Below are 16,359 nucleotides of genomic sequence, written 5' to 3'. Positions count from 1 at the left end.
GATATCGGTGCCAAATGACCTCTGAGATCTCAGACGACACTTCAGTGCTCAAGAATATCCCCTCGAAGAGACGGTTTCTCGCTTTTAAAATGATCTATTGACCAAACCGCCGAACATGCTTCCTCACCACGTGACTTCGCCGACCGGAGGCCGCCGACAGGCGGAGGAGGACATTTTCAAGCGAGCTCGCTACAGTTACTTCATGTTCAATGTTACTGGGAAAAGTGGAGTGCAGGCCATGAAGAATAATTATTTTGGCTATGTGCAAGTCTAACTTTATATACAGGATTCGTCATATCGTTACTTCGTGAAATGTCCTTGAGGTCGAACCTGAGGAAAATGAAATGAGTGAGTCCTCCAGGGGACTCCTCACTTATTAACAAATGTTGGTCGCTTTGACCTTAGTGCAGCCGCTTGAGCTGGCTTGGTTCCTCATCTGTGAGGGTGGTCGGGTTCGAGCGTCGATGCTCCGAGTCAACCGGCCTGGGAGTGATCCCTTTGGCTCGGGACGGGTGCCGCGGGAAAAGGTTTTCCTCATGCGGGCGGTTACTGGATCGAATGATCTCAGAGGATAAGTTTGTTTTCTGAAAATTGGCAACAAGGTGCCAAACTCTCATCTCATTCACGCCGCAGCAAGCACAGTCGGCGAGGGCGTCCACTTTGTGACAGTCGGCTGCGGCTTCTTAAAGTCCGGCCCAAAGAGCAGATTCCACTCGTTGCGCGTAATCGGAGTCACATCAGAAGCAGATAGGGGCGTCTTGGGCCCGCGCTTGGTTGGAACCGTGCCCGAGCGAGGCGTGGTGGACGACTGCTGTTTGCGGATGCGGACTGTACGAACAGGCGCTTGCTTCTTCTCGATGACGACGGGCTTGGGCGGCGGCGGGAGGACAATGCCCTCCTGGTGATATTGGTGCTTGTAGACGTCTGCGACCTGGGCGAGGAGGTCGTCGTGCACGTCGAGCTGCTCGTACACGCGGTGGAAGAAGGCCTTGCTAAAGGGGCGGCCCTGGAAGTCCTCGATCGTGCGGTGGAGGAGGCGCACGCAAGAGTTGATGTATGATTCGCGGATGGGCGTGTTCTTTGACGAGAGGATGCACAGGCGGCGCTTGAAGGTGTAGATGCGGTCGACGTTGAGGAGGGTGAGTCCCTCGCGGGAGAAGACGACTTCGTTTTGCAGGATGGAGCGCTCGATGAGGTACTCGTTTGCGTTGCGCTCGTGCTGGCTGCGGCTGAGGGCGTCGGTCCAGCTCTGGCCGAGGGAGAACTTCTGGGCTGCCTTTGCGACGGTGCGGGTGAGGATGCGGTAGGCCGAGGGCTCGAGGGCTGCCGAGGGGATGACGATGAGGTCGGAGGGCTGACCCGTGGGATAGGGCTTGCCGCGGCCGACGAGGAGAGTGACGTGCATCATCTTTTGTTGCAGCTTGGCCGAGATGTATTCGAGGGCAGGGATGATGGAGGGGGTGAGCGTCTCGGAGTCAAAGTTGAAGTCGGCAGAGAGAGGAGATGAGATCATGTCTGAGGTGACGCTGCGGGTGGGAGAGCTGGGAACATAGACGCCCGTTGGGCGAGGCAGACGGATGACAACCATGATGATGATGATTGATGTTTATACTGACAAGTATAAAAGATACTGTGTCGATGGTGGCGAGTTGCACAACAGCCTGGGAAACGAGGAATGCAGGCCGCCAGCCGGGATCAATAAATAAATCTCGCCCCAGCTCAGGAGAAAGAGGGGAAAACAGCCTCGAGTGCTCGCTTTGTTTTTCCATTTCTAATGATAGCAAATTGGCCAGCACAGTCGTCGACCCGAGAGAACGGAAGCCAACCGCAGCCCGAGTCTGCCAATATTTAAGCGCCTGTTGGTGTGCTGGTGCAGCTCAAGGCACATTTCCTGCAGCCACAGCACACTGTCCGAGCACTTCATCTCGCTAACCCCCATCATTGGCCGCCCACCGCACTAATTTGCCCATAAATAGGTTGTTGACAGGGGGTCTCTCTAAAAAAAGACTGCTTTCATTTGCGAGGTGCTCAAGATAGCTGCTGCTAATTAACCGTCATTTCCTCCAAAAGAGGGGTCGCCCGTGTTGGTTCAGCACGGTCCAACAACAGTCCAACATCGCCGTCTCTTCTTGACCCAGACTTACGCGCTGCATTGCCTTGACCTGCTCGATAATCACGCAGATGGCTGCGAGGCTATTGGAATCGTGCAGATAACGCCTGTCGTCTCTGCCACTGCGCAGCCTGCGCTGCGCGCTCGCGCCATGCCGAGGAGACCCTCTCTGCTGGTGCAAAGCCATTGTCGTTATCGCGACACGACAGCCACTCCACAAACACCCTGCTCGTCGGCGGGCTCCAAAAAGTCGTCAAAGACGCGGCTTCTGAACCCTGTCCAGGCGTTCTCGAGCGGGGTAATCCTCCGAGCCATGCTGTCAGCCTGAAAGTCGGGTCTGTTGTGCTCTTGGCCTGGCGCGTATTTCTTCGGGGACGCGGCCAGCGAAGAGGATCACCAGAGGATTTCCACAAAACCAACGCAACCAACATTCAGCTCGCTGCATAGCCGGCCGTTACTCTGCCTTACCCCTCTTCTGTGCCGTTTACCTAATCCCGGTCGCTTCTTTGTCGGTTGCGGTGGGCTTGCAGGAATTGAGTGTAAGCTGCTCCTATTTCTCGGGTCTTCCTTGCATGTGGACTTCCCCTAATTCTTTCCCACGCGATTGATATCACGATTCGTCATGATTAGGGACGGTCAGCACCAGCTGGATACTGGAAACGCCCAAGTGTTTTGCCTCTGAACGCAGTGTAGGTCTATAGAATTTTTTTTTCTATTCAAGGGCTGTGCTTAGAGGATCTCCGAGCATTACCTGCGGAGTAATCGTACCGGAAGAGAAAAAATCATAATCAGGTTCCAAGTCAAGTAGGGCCATTGTATCAAGGGATAATGGTTCAAACTCAGCGTCAGCGAGAAATAGAGCATCGTCCAACGGAATGTCTACATCGAGGGGGAGGCAATCGGACAAATGCTCCAGCCGCTGCTTGACTTGCTTCAATTGCTGCTTGACATCGCGCGCCGGAGGATGTACTCGTATACTGGGATGCTTGCACACCGTGTGAAGCTGGCGGGCCAGCTCGACAAGTTTCGTTTGCCAGTGTAATATGACAGGTTTTGCGTCAGGGTCGCTGTCAAGCAAGCGGAGTGTTTCCCGAAGAGCGCGGGAAGAGGCGTCGAGCCCGGCTAGGATCAAACCAGCACTAGAGCATGGCGAGATACCGTTTAGGAAATCTGGAGGCTCCAACGACTGCTCCACTAGTCGGAGTAAATCGATGAACGCTAGGATAGCGTGAGCGGTGTTTTGGACCAGGGTATCGAGGGATTCTCGAGTGCTGCCAGGCTCTACTGACTGCACCCTTGGGAAGAGGACGTGGATGCTGAGCAGCTGATATGCTATGCGCGCGATGGTCTCGGATGGGTGAGTGCCCATTTCCGCTTGTAGTCTTTCGAGCTCCTCGCTCACTATACTCCGCACGGTCTGGCACAGCCCGGAGACACTACGATGCTTGTTGACTAGTCTATAGAGATGCCGCAGGGTCTCTGCACCCCAGTATGTCCTTGGCTGGGTCAAGGAAGCCTGGGGGTCTGAGGCGCCGCGCGGCAAAAGTGCGTATATCGGGCCAACCGTGCAGCAGATGTGACTCAAGGGCCAGAACACACGCCAGAACTGCTCCTGGGCTGCTAGGGAAGCAACATTGCCGGAAGACCGATCAAGCTCGTAGACAGACGAGTTTTTGATATCTGGGGAGGGCAAATTGAGACTTGGATTGATTCTGGTCGGATATTCAAAGGGGGAGTCGAGCTGCAACGCAACCCACAGCTCGATCGCAAATGTTAGCCAGAAGATGCGGTATCCCAATTCCAGCGCGACAGAGGCGTAGTCTACACCGTTCATACGCTGGGTGCCGAGCGGACGTTCTTGGGCTTGGTTCCATTGTCCGATGAGCTCGTGGGCCACGTTTATGTAGCAAGCCCCTCGACGCACCTCACCTGTGCATATCTGGTGCCATCCTAGGAGCACTAGCAACTGGACCATGGGCAGTGATGTCTGTTCTGCCGGGCGTTTCCAGACCTGTTCGCAGGCGAATTGTCGGAGGCTTTCAGGTAGGCCCCATTCGCTAGATTGCAGGGTAGGGGTGACATCGGCAAGAATAATCGCCAACAGTCCTGGGTCGCAGAGACCCCCGTGAAAGTCGTGCAAGAAGGCCGTTTTGGAGAGAATCAAGGACAATGGATGCTGAGAGAACCACACCTCCAACAGCTGGCACGCGGATTGATTGCTCCCACTTGGAAGGGTGATGTTGTTTCCAGGGAAGCCAGCTTGGAACATGGTTTCTGAACCGTCTTGGGGCAGGCAGTTGCGGAAATGATAACAGTGTGGAATAAAACTATCACTCCCGTCATCTGTCCGCAAGCGCCCTATTTTCGCGGATCCCAGGTCTAGCAAGGCTGGTGTAATGTTGAAGAAGAGGTCCTTGTAACTGATTGCCTCGGTGGGGGATGGTGGAAAGCCGAGTTCACGTCCGGCTTCCAAGCTAGAAAGACCACAATAGCGGTAATGTTTTTGAAAGCGGGACTCGAGGAGGTCACCCAGGGTTGTTCTTGTCACAGCATCATTATTCACAATCACCGAGTCTAGCAATAGACCAGTGGACGCATTGGTGGTGATATCCGCCTTCCACTCTAGCGAGCGGGCACCGCATTGTAATTCAACCGAAGAATCAAGAGAAAGGACATTCTTATTCTGATTCCTGGCATGGTTCTCGGGGGGCTTTGTGTTGCGTCCCTTGGGGGCACGTGTGGTGTAGATGCAGTTGAGCTGACGAGACTGACAGGCGGAGCAGATCAGCTCACCCGAACACCGGATCTTCTTCTTGCGACAAAAGGTGCAACTCTGACGGATGGAGCGACTCTTAGACTTGTCCAGGGAATTCATCGTAGCTGCTAGCCAGGAGACTCACTTCGAACTACTCGATTATAGGTCGAAGCGTGTCAGGAACCGCAGGGGAAGATGAACAGTCCAGCCCTGTCCGGATGGTGCCTGAGGCTGAAAGTCACGTGCCAGCTTCTCGATAGCTTTGTCTCCGCTAGCTGTACGGAGTAGCTTCTAGGAAAGTACATATCTCATGATGTCTCCCTTCTCGCACGGCCTTCATGCTGCTAGTTCCTATCTACTTGTATGTTGCTCCATCGCCGATCCTCCAACATTTGACAGAGTAACCTTTTGCAAGTGCCATGCCGACTCTTACCTAGTCGGTGGTATCCTCAAAACTCCGTGATTTCTCGGAGTTTTGACCGGCTTCGACCAATCACGTTCAGCAAGACTCAGGAGCAACAGAATATGACCACGATGCGATTATAATTCGCTTAATATATAAAGATGATCACAGAGGGGCGCTCACCTTTTTATGGAAGGGACTGGGAGTTCTTTATCGGTTGTGCAGGTAATCGCATCCCAACTTGGACAGCATCATGTCAAGCGGTTTGCAGCAACAGCCCTCTCTCTCTGGCCAGTCTGAGGAGAAGCCTGATCAGAATGAGGACCCTGGTCTTGATGATGATGGTGCCATTACTTTCAACCCCGGTGTCCCATTTTACATGGCTTTTTCTTCTCTTGTGGTACTCGCAATGATGGTATCGCTTGATGGCACCTCTGTTTCAGTAGCGCTTCCGGTGAGCGGATTCCGTCCTGTGGCATTCCAATAGATCTACGTATGCTCTAACGTCTTTTTCCTTTATTCAGTTGATTGCCGAAAGCCTCCGTGGAAGCGCAATTGAAGCATTCTGGACGGGAACCAGCTTCCTCCTTAGCTCTGCCGTCTTCCAGCCTCCCCTGGCCGCTCTGTCCCATATTTTCGGTCGAATGCCAGTCTTGACCGTATGCATCGTCTTTTTCCTTGTTGGCGTCATTGTCTCCAGTGTCGCAAGCACCTTCACCCCGATGATCGTCGGCCGCACTGTTCAGGGAGTCGGCGGCGGTGGCATTATCCTCATGAGCGACATCATCATTACCGATCTTGTACCGATGCGTCTGCGCGGGACATACTTTGGAATTATTGGTGGTGTTTGGGCGCTAGGCTCTGTCACTGGGCCTGTTATCGGTGGAGTACTTGCATCTCAGGCTTCGTGGGTAAGTACACTCAATATCCGTGCAGCTGGACTAGTTTGAGAATCTAGTGGAGGAACTGACAGTATTTGCAGCGGTGGATCTTTTGGATTCTTATTCCTTTTGCGGCAACATCCTTGGTTATTGTACCGTTGTTCATGAAACTCAACCTAGTCAAGGGCACCATTGCTGAGAAGCTCCGCCGCATTGACTGGCTAGGGACTGTATGGTTCATTGCCGCCACCACCAGCTTCCTGATTCCCGTTAGCTGGGGAGGAGTACAGTACCCCTGGGACTCCTGGCGCACCCTAGTACCCTTGATTGTTGGGGTTGTGGGATTCGCAGGCTTCATTGTCTACGAGAACTATGTGCCGCCGGAACCGACATTCCGCTTGCATCTCCTGCGCAGCTACAATATGGCCTATTCTATTTATGCGACGCTGATCAACGCAATGATTGTTTATGGTCTGATATACTTCCTACCCTTGTACTTTGAAGCCACCAAAGGATACAATCCTATTATCACCGGAGTCGCCTTGTTTCCTGCTACGTTGACCGTGGCTCCCGCCTCTATCATTTCCGGTGCTATTATCACCAAAACCGGGGATTTCAAAATCATTACCTGCATCGCCTGGATAATTACAACATTGGGCCTGGGGGTGATGATCCTCCTGGATGTGGACACCACGATCCCCCAGTGGATCTTCCTCACACTGTGTACAGGCATCGGTCTGGGAATCCTATATACTTCCTTGGCCTTTGTCAACCAAGCGGCGTCCGATGACGCGAGTATGGCATTTGCAGTCAGCTTCTTCATCTTTGCCCGGCTGATCGGCCAATGTATTGGCGTTGCCATCTGCGGCGTCATCTTCCAGAACCAGATGAGGGCAAAGTTGCTCGCTATCCCCTCCCTGGCCGACCAGGCTGACGAGTACTCCCGGGATGCCTCTAGTCTAGTGACCGAGCTAAGAGAGATGGGCGATCCCGTGAAAAAGGCGCACCTTATCTCTGCTTATGCCGAGTCCCTGCAGATTGCATGGACGGTCATGTGTGCTCTCAGCGGCTCAGCCATGATTGGTAGCTTCTTCGTCCGCAAAATCAGTTTGGATAGGGCATTGAAGACTGAGCAGGGACTGCGCGACGTTGACAGACTAGGTCCATCTAGTCCGTAAGAATTCCGTACCACAAAGACCATTCGTTTTGACATTGTGGTGAAGCTTCTCGAGTTTTTTTTTTTTGTTTTATCACTGGCATAAAGGAGATTTGTAGGAATACAGGTCTCTCACAGGCAGTCTGCATTCCGGGAAGGAACTGATATGCACCTTAGTAATTTCTTCAATTTTACCTATTATTGGAAGAATCCTAGACAATATGTAGTCACAATACCATTGTTACCAGAAGAAAAGTGGATCCATGGTCCAAGGAGCCTCCGAAACCTTAAATTATCAGGAATTCAGCGAGATACTTTTCATAGGAAATGGGATATCAAAGAACATGAAAAGCAACTACTCTTATTGTCCAGCTCCTATAGTCTTCTTTCGGCTCCCAGGGCGGGAGCCTTCACCTTTCTCACTCTTCACATGATGGACCACATTGCCGACCCACTTGGACGCGAGATCCCGTCACTTGGCGGTCCAGTTCGCGATTCCCCGCACGGCTTCAATCCTCACCTCCAAACTTCAACTCACCGTTACCTTGACCAGTCTGTCGAACCAGCGGCCGCACCAGCAACCATGGCCGACCTCACCAGCCAGGAGATCTCCGATCTCCCAATCCACTACCGCTCCATCACCATGTTCATCGGCTACCTCTCACTAATCACCCTCTTCACGCTCGTCATCGGCCGCACGATCGTGTCGCGCTTTATCGCGCGCCAAAAGAACAACGACTGGGCGCACCCTCGGCGCCGCGTGCAATTCCATCTCTTTACATGCCTCGCAATCGCCAGCATCGGCTCGACGTGGTACCACATGATTTCGCTCTTTTTTTATTCGTATAATACGTGGGCGAGCGGGCCAGAGGGCCAGCTGTATTCGGGCGCGGCGGTTCCGCTGTTTACGCGGTTGGGCCTGTGGTTGAATAAGACGTATATCTTCCAGGAAGCGTGGGAAACGGTGTCGGAAAGCCCGGAGAGGGTTTGGTGGAGTGGGCAGATCTTTGGGTGGACGATTGGGTGGAGTCTTTTGCTGGGGATTACAGGTCAGTAGAGATACTAGCTATATCTTGCGTCGCAGGAGATACTATTCACATCTCCAAGATGCTCACCATCTCACATATTTATATGATCGTCATGGCTAATCCCCTCACAGGTCGAAGATACCACATCCCGCACGTGTGGATCTACATGCTCGTCGCACAAGCCGTCAGCGTCTCCTTCGCAGCGAACCTCTTCTTCATGGCAATCACCGCTTCGCCGCGGCCGAAACCCACGGACCCCCTGTACACATGGCGTCCCGCGCTCATCTGGGAATTCATCCCCGTATCGCTCTCCATCCTCGACACACTCGCGGTGCCCATTTTCGCCTACGAGAAGGGATTCATGCTCATCCTTCTCGCACCGCATTTCCTCGTTTTCATCCCGTGCATCCTGGGCCCGCGAAGCTCGTCGCTTCCGTCAAAAGCCAAAACCAGCGACACGCAGCAGCTCGAGGAAGGCTACCGCACAACACGCCGCTACGCCACATCCATCAAATGGGTGGGCGTCGCGTCTGTGGCGCTGCAGGGGTATCTGACCTACCTTGTGGTAGAAGATTTCGGGCCCGGGGTGTCGTATGGCGAGACTGTGAGGGAGGTCCTGGCGACGGTGTATGCGCATCCGGCGTGTAGTAGTGTGAGCTGGGACGTTATCATGTGTACTGTTAGTGGGATCGCTTGGGTGGTTGTGCATGGGTTTGATGAGGTGGCGATGCTGGGCGGGTTGTAAGGGTGTATAGAGCATGGTTTTGGGTGGCTTTGGGTGGGGTTATATATATTGGGGTATATAGGCCTTGGTTATGGATCCCACTAGCTGTAGAGGGTGTCCGGGTGTGGTTTGTAAAAGGTTGAAATGGTTAATATGGTTGTTCTGACGGCTACGTTACGTAGGGTAATCCGTGGAAAGAAAGATCCGACAAGAGCATACCTGCCATGTGAGACTATTCAAATAGAAGTATACCTTGTAGAATAACAGTCTCAAGCCCAATTCGGTCACAAGACACGTGTATAGAGATTTACAATGTTGTGGAACCACTCTAAACCTGCTGGGCATGTTCTATCAGTAGCTAAACCCTTGGTCTCCGACCTCAAATGGAGAGGCAACTAATCCAACGAGGGCTCGGTGCTATGGGCAGGGTACGCGACCAGGCCGGGAATCTCGATCCAACAAGGCTCATGCCAAGGCAGCCACCGAGCATGTATCCCTGAGTGTGGGGTTGATCTGGGCTACTTTGCGACAGATAGCTTCCTTGCAAACGGCGAGGTCAGGTTGATCTTGGGTGTGGTGAATACTCATAAAAAAGTCATCTAGTATGTAGTTCCTAAAAGATTATTGTGGTCGTGTAAAATACATATCGGTAAATATATCTTTCCTTGCCCTCGAATTCACTATATATACTCGTGCCTTCCCACAGTCATAGTAAGCAACCTGCCCTCGACACAAGGGTGGTTTCCCAACCTGTACCCAGTCTGTACTGCCAGTATCTTCTAGTACTTTACACAAACACCATACCGAAGTTGCAACTTCTATAACCCCAACCTCTCACCGGCCCCTCCCCCCTCAGCCCCCTCCACCGATTCGTCGACGCAATAAGTTCATCACACCCCACCACAGCCCACGCCCACTTGCGCAAAAACCCCGGCGTCGCTTCCCATGCCTCGGCCTGGTACGGCTCGCCCCAGATGATCAGGCCGTTGCGGGTTGAAGTTACTTCGTCGTTGTCGTCGTCAACAACAGTAACATCGGGACCCGTCTCCCTGTCATTGTGCAAACCAGAGATGGTGCGACGAGTGTCTTTACCAAGCAGTCCAGCTGGCCCGCGAAAAAACCTCCCCGTATCAACCAACCCCCCGACGAGATCATCGAGAAACTCGGCATGGTTGAAACACGCCTCGAAGCGGATGAGGTTCTCGCGCATGCGCGGGAACGGCAGGATGTTTATCCACGTTGCGTGGACGAGCTGCATCTGCGGTTCTGTGGGGATGAGTGTTTGGGGGAGGGATGCTGGGTTTGTTATGGATGTGATGAGTGAGGAGCCATAGAAGAGGGTGTCGGGGTGGATTGTTGCGGGCAGGAACGGGGTTGGTGGGGATGTGGTGTTGCAGTAGGAGTTGAGGGTTGGCATGTAGTAGAATGTCGAGGCCCAGAGCGTCGTCTTGTTCTGCCGTAGGCCGCGCGAGACGTTGAGCTGGATTAGGGAGAGGAGGTGGTCCGCTGGGAGGACTGGTGTCGTCCATCTCTCTGATGCATGGACCCGCTTAGTACAGTGAGCAATGGCATCTGGTCTTTTGAGCTGTATTGATGCGTCGTGGATAGAGATCGATGACTCTCGGGACACCGGGGGAGGCGCCCTGTCTGCCTCTAACCGGATCGCACCCACAACTCCCGACGCCGACGCCGACGCCGGCTCCTCCAAGTGCAACCGCCACCGATCCACTCGATACGGCCGCCCCTTGCTCCGACTCTTCTCGGATGTCGACTCTCGGATACGTACACCTGCTTAACCTTAACCCCGTGAGTATCAATCACCGCTACACCGCCGGCAAGAACAGGGCAACGCACGTCGCGCCCGCTGATTCAGCCGATTCTGCGCCCTCTTGCGCTCCTTTCGCTCGGCGATAACCGGATTAACCTCCGTGGTTGTCGCCATAGTACCCAGGATAGTCGCGGGGTTGAGAGGAGGTATCGGGGAGTGCGCCGAATGCGGCAGAAATCGTCAGCCATGCAGAGAAGAGATTCGAGGCGAAAGATCCGGCGGCTGTGAAGATGATCCGCTGGGATTTTGGGGGCCGTTGACAGTTGACGAAGGCCCCTGCAGGATTCGCCCCAACCCGAATCTGGTAAAAAGCGTCAGCCACCCTAGCAACCCGACGCCATCGCGGGCTCCAAGTCTAGCCTGATGTGGTAAAAATGGTCCTCCCATCTATTAGCATCCGGACGGGAGTAGGAACATGTCAACCGATCGCCGTATGCAGGTTCCTGGATGTTTGCTGGAATATTGGAGGTTCGTACGACCCGCAGGGATCTGGCTCGGCCTCCGGGCACGGAGATTGGGAGGGAATGGCAGGGTATAAAAGGCAGGTGCTTGACGCTGGAAAAGGTTCAACCAGACTCACAAAGCAAATCTACTCGCGATCAAAAGTATCCCATACACTCTACCTACAATGTCTCGCTACGCCGCTGCCCACGCCAACCCCCAAGGTCCAGGCGACCAGCGCCCAACGGCCCTCCAAATCGTCCACGACAACGGACTAGAAGGCAAGCTCACCGGCAAAGTGGCCGTGATAACCGGCGGGTCTGGAGGCCTCGGGGTTGAAGTCGTTCGCGCCCTCGCAGTGACAGGAGCAACGCTCTACCTGACCGCGCGCGACATTCCCAAAGCCGAAAAAACCCTCGGCGACATCCTCGACAAGGACCGCATGCACCTCATCCAGATGGACCACACCTCGCTAGCAAGTGTCCGCGAAGCCGCCGCGAGAATCCTCGAAAAGACCCCGACAGGCATCAACCTCCTCATCTGCAACGCGGCGGTGATGTGTCTCCCAACCCGCGAAGTGACCAGCGACGGCTACGAAGCCCAATTCCAAACCAACCACCTGTCCCACTTCCTCCTCTTCAGCCTCCTGAAACCCGCCTTGCTAGCCGGCGCCGCGGCCTCGCCCGCCTTCCACTCGCGCGTCGTGACGGTCGCTGCGTCGGGCCACCGCGCACATGGCCTCAACGCTTCGGACAACTACAACTTCGAGAAAGGCGGGTATCAGCCCTGGGATGCATACGGGCAGTCCAAGACCGCCAACATCTACATGGCGAATGAGATTGAGAGGCGATTCGGAGCGAGTGGGTTGCACGGGTTGAGTCTGCATCCCGGGATCATATATACCCCGCTCTCGCGGTTTGTCACGAAGGAGCAGGTTGATGCTATGATGGCTGATGAGAATGTTCTGCGGGGGGTGAAGAATGTCGAGCAGGGGGCTGCTACGATTCTGTATGCGGCGGTCGATAGGGAGTGGGAGGGCAAGGGGGGGAGGTATTTGATTGATTGTGGGGAGGCGGCGCGTGGGGAGGATAATGGCGAGGTTGCGGAATTGACGTATGTGAGTCATACGTATGATCAGGAGGCGGAGGGGAGGTTGTGGAGGGATTCGGAGGAGATGGTTGGGGTTGTTGGTGACCGCGATGTCTAACTTGGGAACTGTGGAGGTGTAACTATGCAGTAGGTGTAGTTATCGGTTAGTGTCACTTTAGTCAGTATGGGCATAGAAAGGTGAAATGATCGAGGTTCTTATAGGGTTGGTTGCTTGGTCATTTGCTCCTTCCTCACCAATGTGTATGTTTACCAGTACTCGAGAACATGCGTATCCAAGGGTCATTGATGATTTCATAGAATTGTAGGTCATAACGCATAGTCTCAGAACTTAGCTAAAACCACTGTACATCTCACATAACCATGACCATAATCAGAGAACGGCACATCTGCAACGTAGCACACCAACCCGCGCCAGCTCTAAAACAGCCACGAGACAAACGTCTTATAGAACCACCCCAGTTTGCCCTTATTCTGGCTCTGAGCGGCCCTCTTCGCCTCCTGCTGCGCGAGATACGCTGCCTCCTCGCGATCAATGGCGTCCTTGTCCGTGTACAGATCGGCCTCGTGGGGGAGGACCCGCTTCGACTTCATGGTGAACTTGTAGCCAAAGATGAGAATCAGGTACAGCGGGATGCCCAGGTACGATGTGATAAACGTCTTGTACTTGAATTCGCCGCCGGTAAAGACATCGAAGCTCTTGGTGAAGGCGACGACAATGCACCAGAAGAGAGCAAAGTAAGACCCCCACACGCCCAAGGGGGCAGTATACGCGAGTTCGCTCTTGGGGACCTGCTGCGCTTGCCGCGCCTTGACGAAGCAGATGTGTGTGACGAGGAGGGAGATCCAGCTGAGCAGGCCGAAGATGGTCACGAGGTCGACAAAGTACTTGAAGACGGTCTTGGAGCTGCTCGAGACGTTCATGTAGGCAATGCAGGCGATTGAGGAGCAGAGAGCCAGCGCGACGTAGGGGACGCCACGGCGGTCGGTTGTGGCGAGGATCTTGGGGGCTTTGCCTTCTTTTGCGAGGCCAAAGATTGTTCGGGTGGCGATGTAGAGGTCAGAGTTGGCTGCGGAGAAGACGAAGACGAGGATGCAGGCGTTGAGGATGTGGGGAAGGACGGGAATTCCCGCGAGGGAGACGGCGATGACAAAGGGGGAGGCGGCGGAGGGGGAGGCTTTGGAGGCGGTGCTGGCGTCGTTCGCTTTGGCGAGCTCTTTAGAGTTGTAGGGAACCAGAGTACCGACGAGGAGGACACTGATGACGTAGAAGAAGACGATACGGTAAAAGGTCAGCTTAATGGCGCGCGGGATCGTCTTGCGCGGGTTCTGCGCCTCGCCGACGGTCACACCGACCAGTTCGGTGCCGAGATAGGCGAAAGTGGCGGAGACCATGGTCGCCCAAAAGGCGTAGAAGCGTCCGGCCGGCCCGTCATCGATGTAGGTGTTGAAGGCGCCGGGTTCCTTCCAGTAGCGGAAGCCCCTGCGGTCGTGGTCGGGGCCACCTCCAAGCATGAGGATGAAGGAGAGCAGGATCAAGCCGACGATGACAACAACTTTGAAGGAGGAGAGCCAGAATTCGAATTCACCAAAGAATCCAACACCGAAATAGTTGATGAAGACGATCAGGACGAGGAATACTGTGATCCACACGCCCGGATTCACTCTATCGGCCGGCAGCCAGTATTGTATGACCAGTGCGCCTGCTGTTAATTGATTCGGTGTGACGATAATATATTTGAACCAGTATCTGTAGGCAAAAGCGTCAGCGGTTTATCGTCCACAGTGAACATATTGCGACATACGTGTAACCCAGCGCGAAACCCAGCGCAGGATCGCAGAAGCGAACGGCGTAACCAGTGAAACCAGAAGAACGGGGCAACCAAGTGGCCATCTCTCCGAGACCACACATGACGAGGTAGACGATGAAACCCATAAAGGCGTAGGAAATGAGAATTGAACCGGGACCAGCCCTGGAGCGTATTGTTAGCATGGATGGAGTAAGCGCATCGCAGTAGGGTATCTTACTTTTGCAAAGCAGATCCAGTGCCAATGATCAGACCAGTACCGATCGCACCACCGATGGCTGTTGCGACGTTAGTTTTGTTGATGTGCGGGATACGGGCAGGAAAGGCAGCTCACCAATCATGGTAATGTGACGGGCCTTGAGAGCACGATGCAGCTCATTCTCCTGAGGGGCCTCGAGGACGGCCTTTTCCGCGACGCCGACATCGTAGGCGGGGGTGTTTGGCGCGACGGTGATCCCGTCGTCCTTGTTGTCGTAGCCCATTTCTCAGACACTCGGATGGCAGAAGAGGAGGGAGGGAGGATGAGAGAAAAAAGCGACGGGAAGAAGCAGGAAAGCAGGAGGGAAAGGGAGAGTTCAAATACGGGAAAGAAGGTTGGTCGCCCGCCGAGGCTCAGCTGGCCGGCTGGCTGGGAGAGCTGCACCGCTGCTGGCTGGTACAGGACGTACTCTGGCACCGCTGCACTGCTGATAAGCAGCTGGTGCGGTTTCTCCGCAATCTTGCGATCATTTGCCCGGTGGCTGCTCAGCGTAGCATCGAGTTGGCCAATGTGGCTGGCACTAGAGCTGCCAAGTGCTGGGGCGGATTAGCTTGGCGGTGCAAACACGGGCTCGCCCCGCGAGATAAGAAGAGGCGGCGTGGCTGCGCGCTCGGCCTGCCCGGTCAGAGAGATATCAAGCCCAATGCTTGACGGGTCAAGAGTCGTGCCAACCTGGCTAAGGATTGTTTGCGCAGAGGGTGCAGAACCGGTGTCTTGACAGATATTGCTATCAAAGAGAGGATGGTTCTCGACCGTTATCAGTCGACTGATGACATTTAAGCACAGACTTTTTACGTTACATGAATCAAGAGGGGCCTCTGGATGGGGAAATGTAGCATCTGCCATCTGGCTCCCCACTTGGCCGAGGCTTGGCGTTGACGACTGCATCTGCATCTGCACAGAACACGAGATGGGCACCAGAAATCCCTCCTCTGTTCGTGTCTAATTTTACCTGACTCGCGTCTTCTCCGAGACTGCCTTGCTCTCCAAGGCTAAAGCCATGTGCGTCTGCCCAGGGCGATCATCTTGCCTGCTGTGTTAACGCTTGCGTTTGCTCGTGCGACTCTGGGCGCCAAGGCAGACTGAAAGAAGGGATCGTCGTTGAGCGGCGTTGCCACTCGAATTGCGCAGTGGTCTGTCATTTCTGCACCTCCGCATGACTGGAGGAATCTCGCAATCTGACCAACGCCTTGATAACAACTGGACTGTGCAGTTGTTCTGGAAACTTATGGAGCCTCTCCAGGAGGAAAAACAGCCAATCCCACGCAACCCGTTAGCTAATTAGCTCGGAATCTTATCTTTACTTGCCGCTCAGTCCATGGAACGACTCTCCCCAGACTTTTTTCCCTCCTGCTTGGCTCGACCTCGCACAATCTGGCCGATTTGGGCGGTGATTTTGCGGTGTGTGTTTGTGTGCAGATGATGGTTCAGGGCACAGGGCACGAGGCAGACCTGATTGAATACGAATTGTTGCATGCTCGGGCGTTGGGAATGAGATCTGCCTGTCCAAAGATAAGGCTGACCTGGGACCTCAGGCTGCCTGCGACGGCCCCCAGATCACGAGCTGCGACATCGTACCGCAAAAGGAGGTTACACGCGGCAATCTCTTATATCACATGACCTCGGCGGAGGCAAGATTCAGTGAGACCCGATTTCTTTTGGCGAGCTTGAGCCTATCTTCTCTTTTCTATCCCGTGATTGGACAATATTTGCCTCAAGAGTTGAAGCCAAGAACGTCAGCCAACAATGCGCCTCCCGGACTCGAAATTAGGTACCTGGCCAGAAAGTTTACACTCCCCTTACTTCTCTGTCCATTCCTCTGTAATCTAAAATTAACATTAATCGCCCATATGCCAGTC

General features: G+C 54.2%; 7 protein-coding genes across 7 annotated transcripts; 3 read left to right on the top strand and 4 right to left on the bottom strand.

The window, feature by feature from the left end:
• Positions 1-123: 123 nt before the first annotated feature.
• BJX68DRAFT_244176 (uncharacterized protein) lies at positions 124-1,801 on the bottom strand. The gene is made up of 2 exons (XM_071041259.1): positions 287-1,801; positions 124-224 (listed from the first exon to the last, which is right to left on the bottom strand). Exon 1 carries the CDS (start codon positions 1,586-1,588, stop codon positions 623-625), a length of 966 nt encoding a protein of 321 aa, XP_070895536.1. The 5' UTR covers positions 1,589-1,801; the 3' UTR covers positions 124-224; positions 287-622.
• Positions 1,802-2,681: 880 nt separating this feature from the next.
• On the bottom strand, positions 2,682-5,044 carry BJX68DRAFT_157301 (Zn(II)2Cys6 transcription factor). Its single transcript, XM_071036778.1, has one exon. The coding sequence runs from the start codon at positions 4,983-4,985 to the stop codon at positions 2,823-2,825; it is 2,163 nt and encodes a 720-aa protein (XP_070895535.1). The 5' UTR covers positions 4,986-5,044; the 3' UTR covers positions 2,682-2,822.
• Positions 5,045-5,191: 147 nt separating this feature from the next.
• On the top strand, positions 5,192-7,459 carry BJX68DRAFT_278100 (major facilitator superfamily domain-containing protein). The gene is made up of 3 exons (XM_071048465.1): positions 5,192-5,722; positions 5,793-6,179; positions 6,251-7,459. Exons 1-3 carry the CDS (start codon positions 5,522-5,524, stop codon positions 7,325-7,327), a joined length of 1,665 nt encoding a protein of 554 aa, XP_070895534.1. The 5' UTR covers positions 5,192-5,521; the 3' UTR covers positions 7,328-7,459.
• Positions 7,460-7,827: 368 nt separating this feature from the next.
• On the top strand, positions 7,828-9,225 carry BJX68DRAFT_244170 (uncharacterized protein). The gene is made up of 2 exons (XM_071041258.1): positions 7,828-8,354; positions 8,465-9,225. The coding sequence occupies exons 1-2, from the start codon at positions 7,889-7,891 to the stop codon at positions 9,076-9,078; spliced, it is 1,080 nt and encodes a 359-aa protein (XP_070895533.1). The 5' UTR covers positions 7,828-7,888; the 3' UTR covers positions 9,079-9,225.
• Positions 9,226-9,641: 416 nt separating this feature from the next.
• Positions 9,642-10,999, bottom strand: BJX68DRAFT_278096 (uncharacterized protein; the record flags this gene model as incomplete). Its single annotated transcript, XM_071048464.1, has 3 exons — positions 9,642-10,606; positions 10,730-10,845; positions 10,912-10,999. The coding sequence occupies 3 exons, from the start codon at positions 10,997-10,999 to the stop codon at positions 9,845-9,847; spliced, it is 966 nt and encodes a 321-aa protein (XP_070895532.1). The 3' UTR covers positions 9,642-9,844.
• A 170-nt stretch (positions 11,000-11,169) lies between these two features.
• On the top strand, positions 11,170-12,693 carry BJX68DRAFT_157161 (uncharacterized protein). The gene has a single exon (XM_071036776.1). The coding sequence runs from the start codon at positions 11,514-11,516 to the stop codon at positions 12,531-12,533; it is 1,020 nt and encodes a 339-aa protein (XP_070895531.1). The 5' UTR covers positions 11,170-11,513; the 3' UTR covers positions 12,534-12,693.
• BJX68DRAFT_157160 (dicarboxylic amino acid permease agtA) lies at positions 12,694-14,905 on the bottom strand. The gene is made up of 4 exons (XM_071036775.1): positions 14,576-14,905; positions 14,462-14,519; positions 14,239-14,406; positions 12,694-14,183 (listed from the first exon to the last, which is right to left on the bottom strand). The coding sequence occupies exons 1-4, from the start codon at positions 14,721-14,723 to the stop codon at positions 12,854-12,856; spliced, it is 1,704 nt and encodes a 567-aa protein (XP_070895530.1). The 5' UTR covers positions 14,724-14,905; the 3' UTR covers positions 12,694-12,853.
• Between the last annotated feature and the right edge of the window lie 1,454 nt (positions 14,906-16,359).

The sequence above is a fragment of the Aspergillus pseudodeflectus genome (assembly GCF_044049435.1).
Source record: "Aspergillus pseudodeflectus strain CBS 756.74 chromosome Unknown BJX68scaffold_47, whole genome shotgun sequence".
Classification (NCBI taxonomy): domain Eukaryota; kingdom Fungi; phylum Ascomycota; class Eurotiomycetes; order Eurotiales; family Aspergillaceae; genus Aspergillus; species Aspergillus pseudodeflectus.
This window is presented reverse-complemented; position numbering and strand designations above follow the sequence as displayed.

Coding starts and splice junctions, on each gene's coding strand:
- BJX68DRAFT_157161 (XM_071036776.1), top strand. CDS start 11,514: ATGTCTCGCTACGCCGCTGCCCACGCCAACCCCCAAGGTCCAGGCGAC.
- BJX68DRAFT_244170 (XM_071041258.1), top strand. CDS start 7,889: ATGGCCGACCTCACCAGCCAGGAGATCTCCGATCTCCCAATCCACTAC. Junction 8,355..8,464: donor TCTTTTGCTGGGGATTACAG/GTCAGTAGAGAT, acceptor ATCCCCTCACAG/GTCGAAGATACCACATCCCG.
- BJX68DRAFT_157301 (XM_071036778.1), bottom strand. CDS start 4,985: ATGAATTCCCTGGACAAGTCTAAGAGTCGCTCCATCCGTCAGAGTTGC.
- BJX68DRAFT_157160 (XM_071036775.1), bottom strand. CDS start 14,723: ATGGGCTACGACAACAAGGACGACGGGATCACCGTCGCGCCAAACACC. Junction 14,407..14,461: donor ACTGGATCTGCTTTGCAAAA/GTAAGATACCCT, acceptor AATACGCTCCAG/GGCTGGTCCCGGTTCAATTC. Junction 14,184..14,238: donor GGTTTCGCGCTGGGTTACAC/GTATGTCGCAAT, acceptor TTTTGCCTACAG/ATACTGGTTCAAATATATTA.
- BJX68DRAFT_278100 (XM_071048465.1), top strand. CDS start 5,522: ATGTCAAGCGGTTTGCAGCAACAGCCCTCTCTCTCTGGCCAGTCTGAG. Junction 5,723..5,792: donor CTGTTTCAGTAGCGCTTCCG/GTGAGCGGATTC, acceptor TCCTTTATTCAG/TTGATTGCCGAAAGCCTCCG. Junction 6,180..6,250: donor TTGCATCTCAGGCTTCGTGG/GTAAGTACACTC, acceptor CAGTATTTGCAG/CGGTGGATCTTTTGGATTCT.
- BJX68DRAFT_244176 (XM_071041259.1), bottom strand. CDS start 1,588: ATGGTTGTCATCCGTCTGCCTCGCCCAACGGGCGTCTATGTTCCCAGC.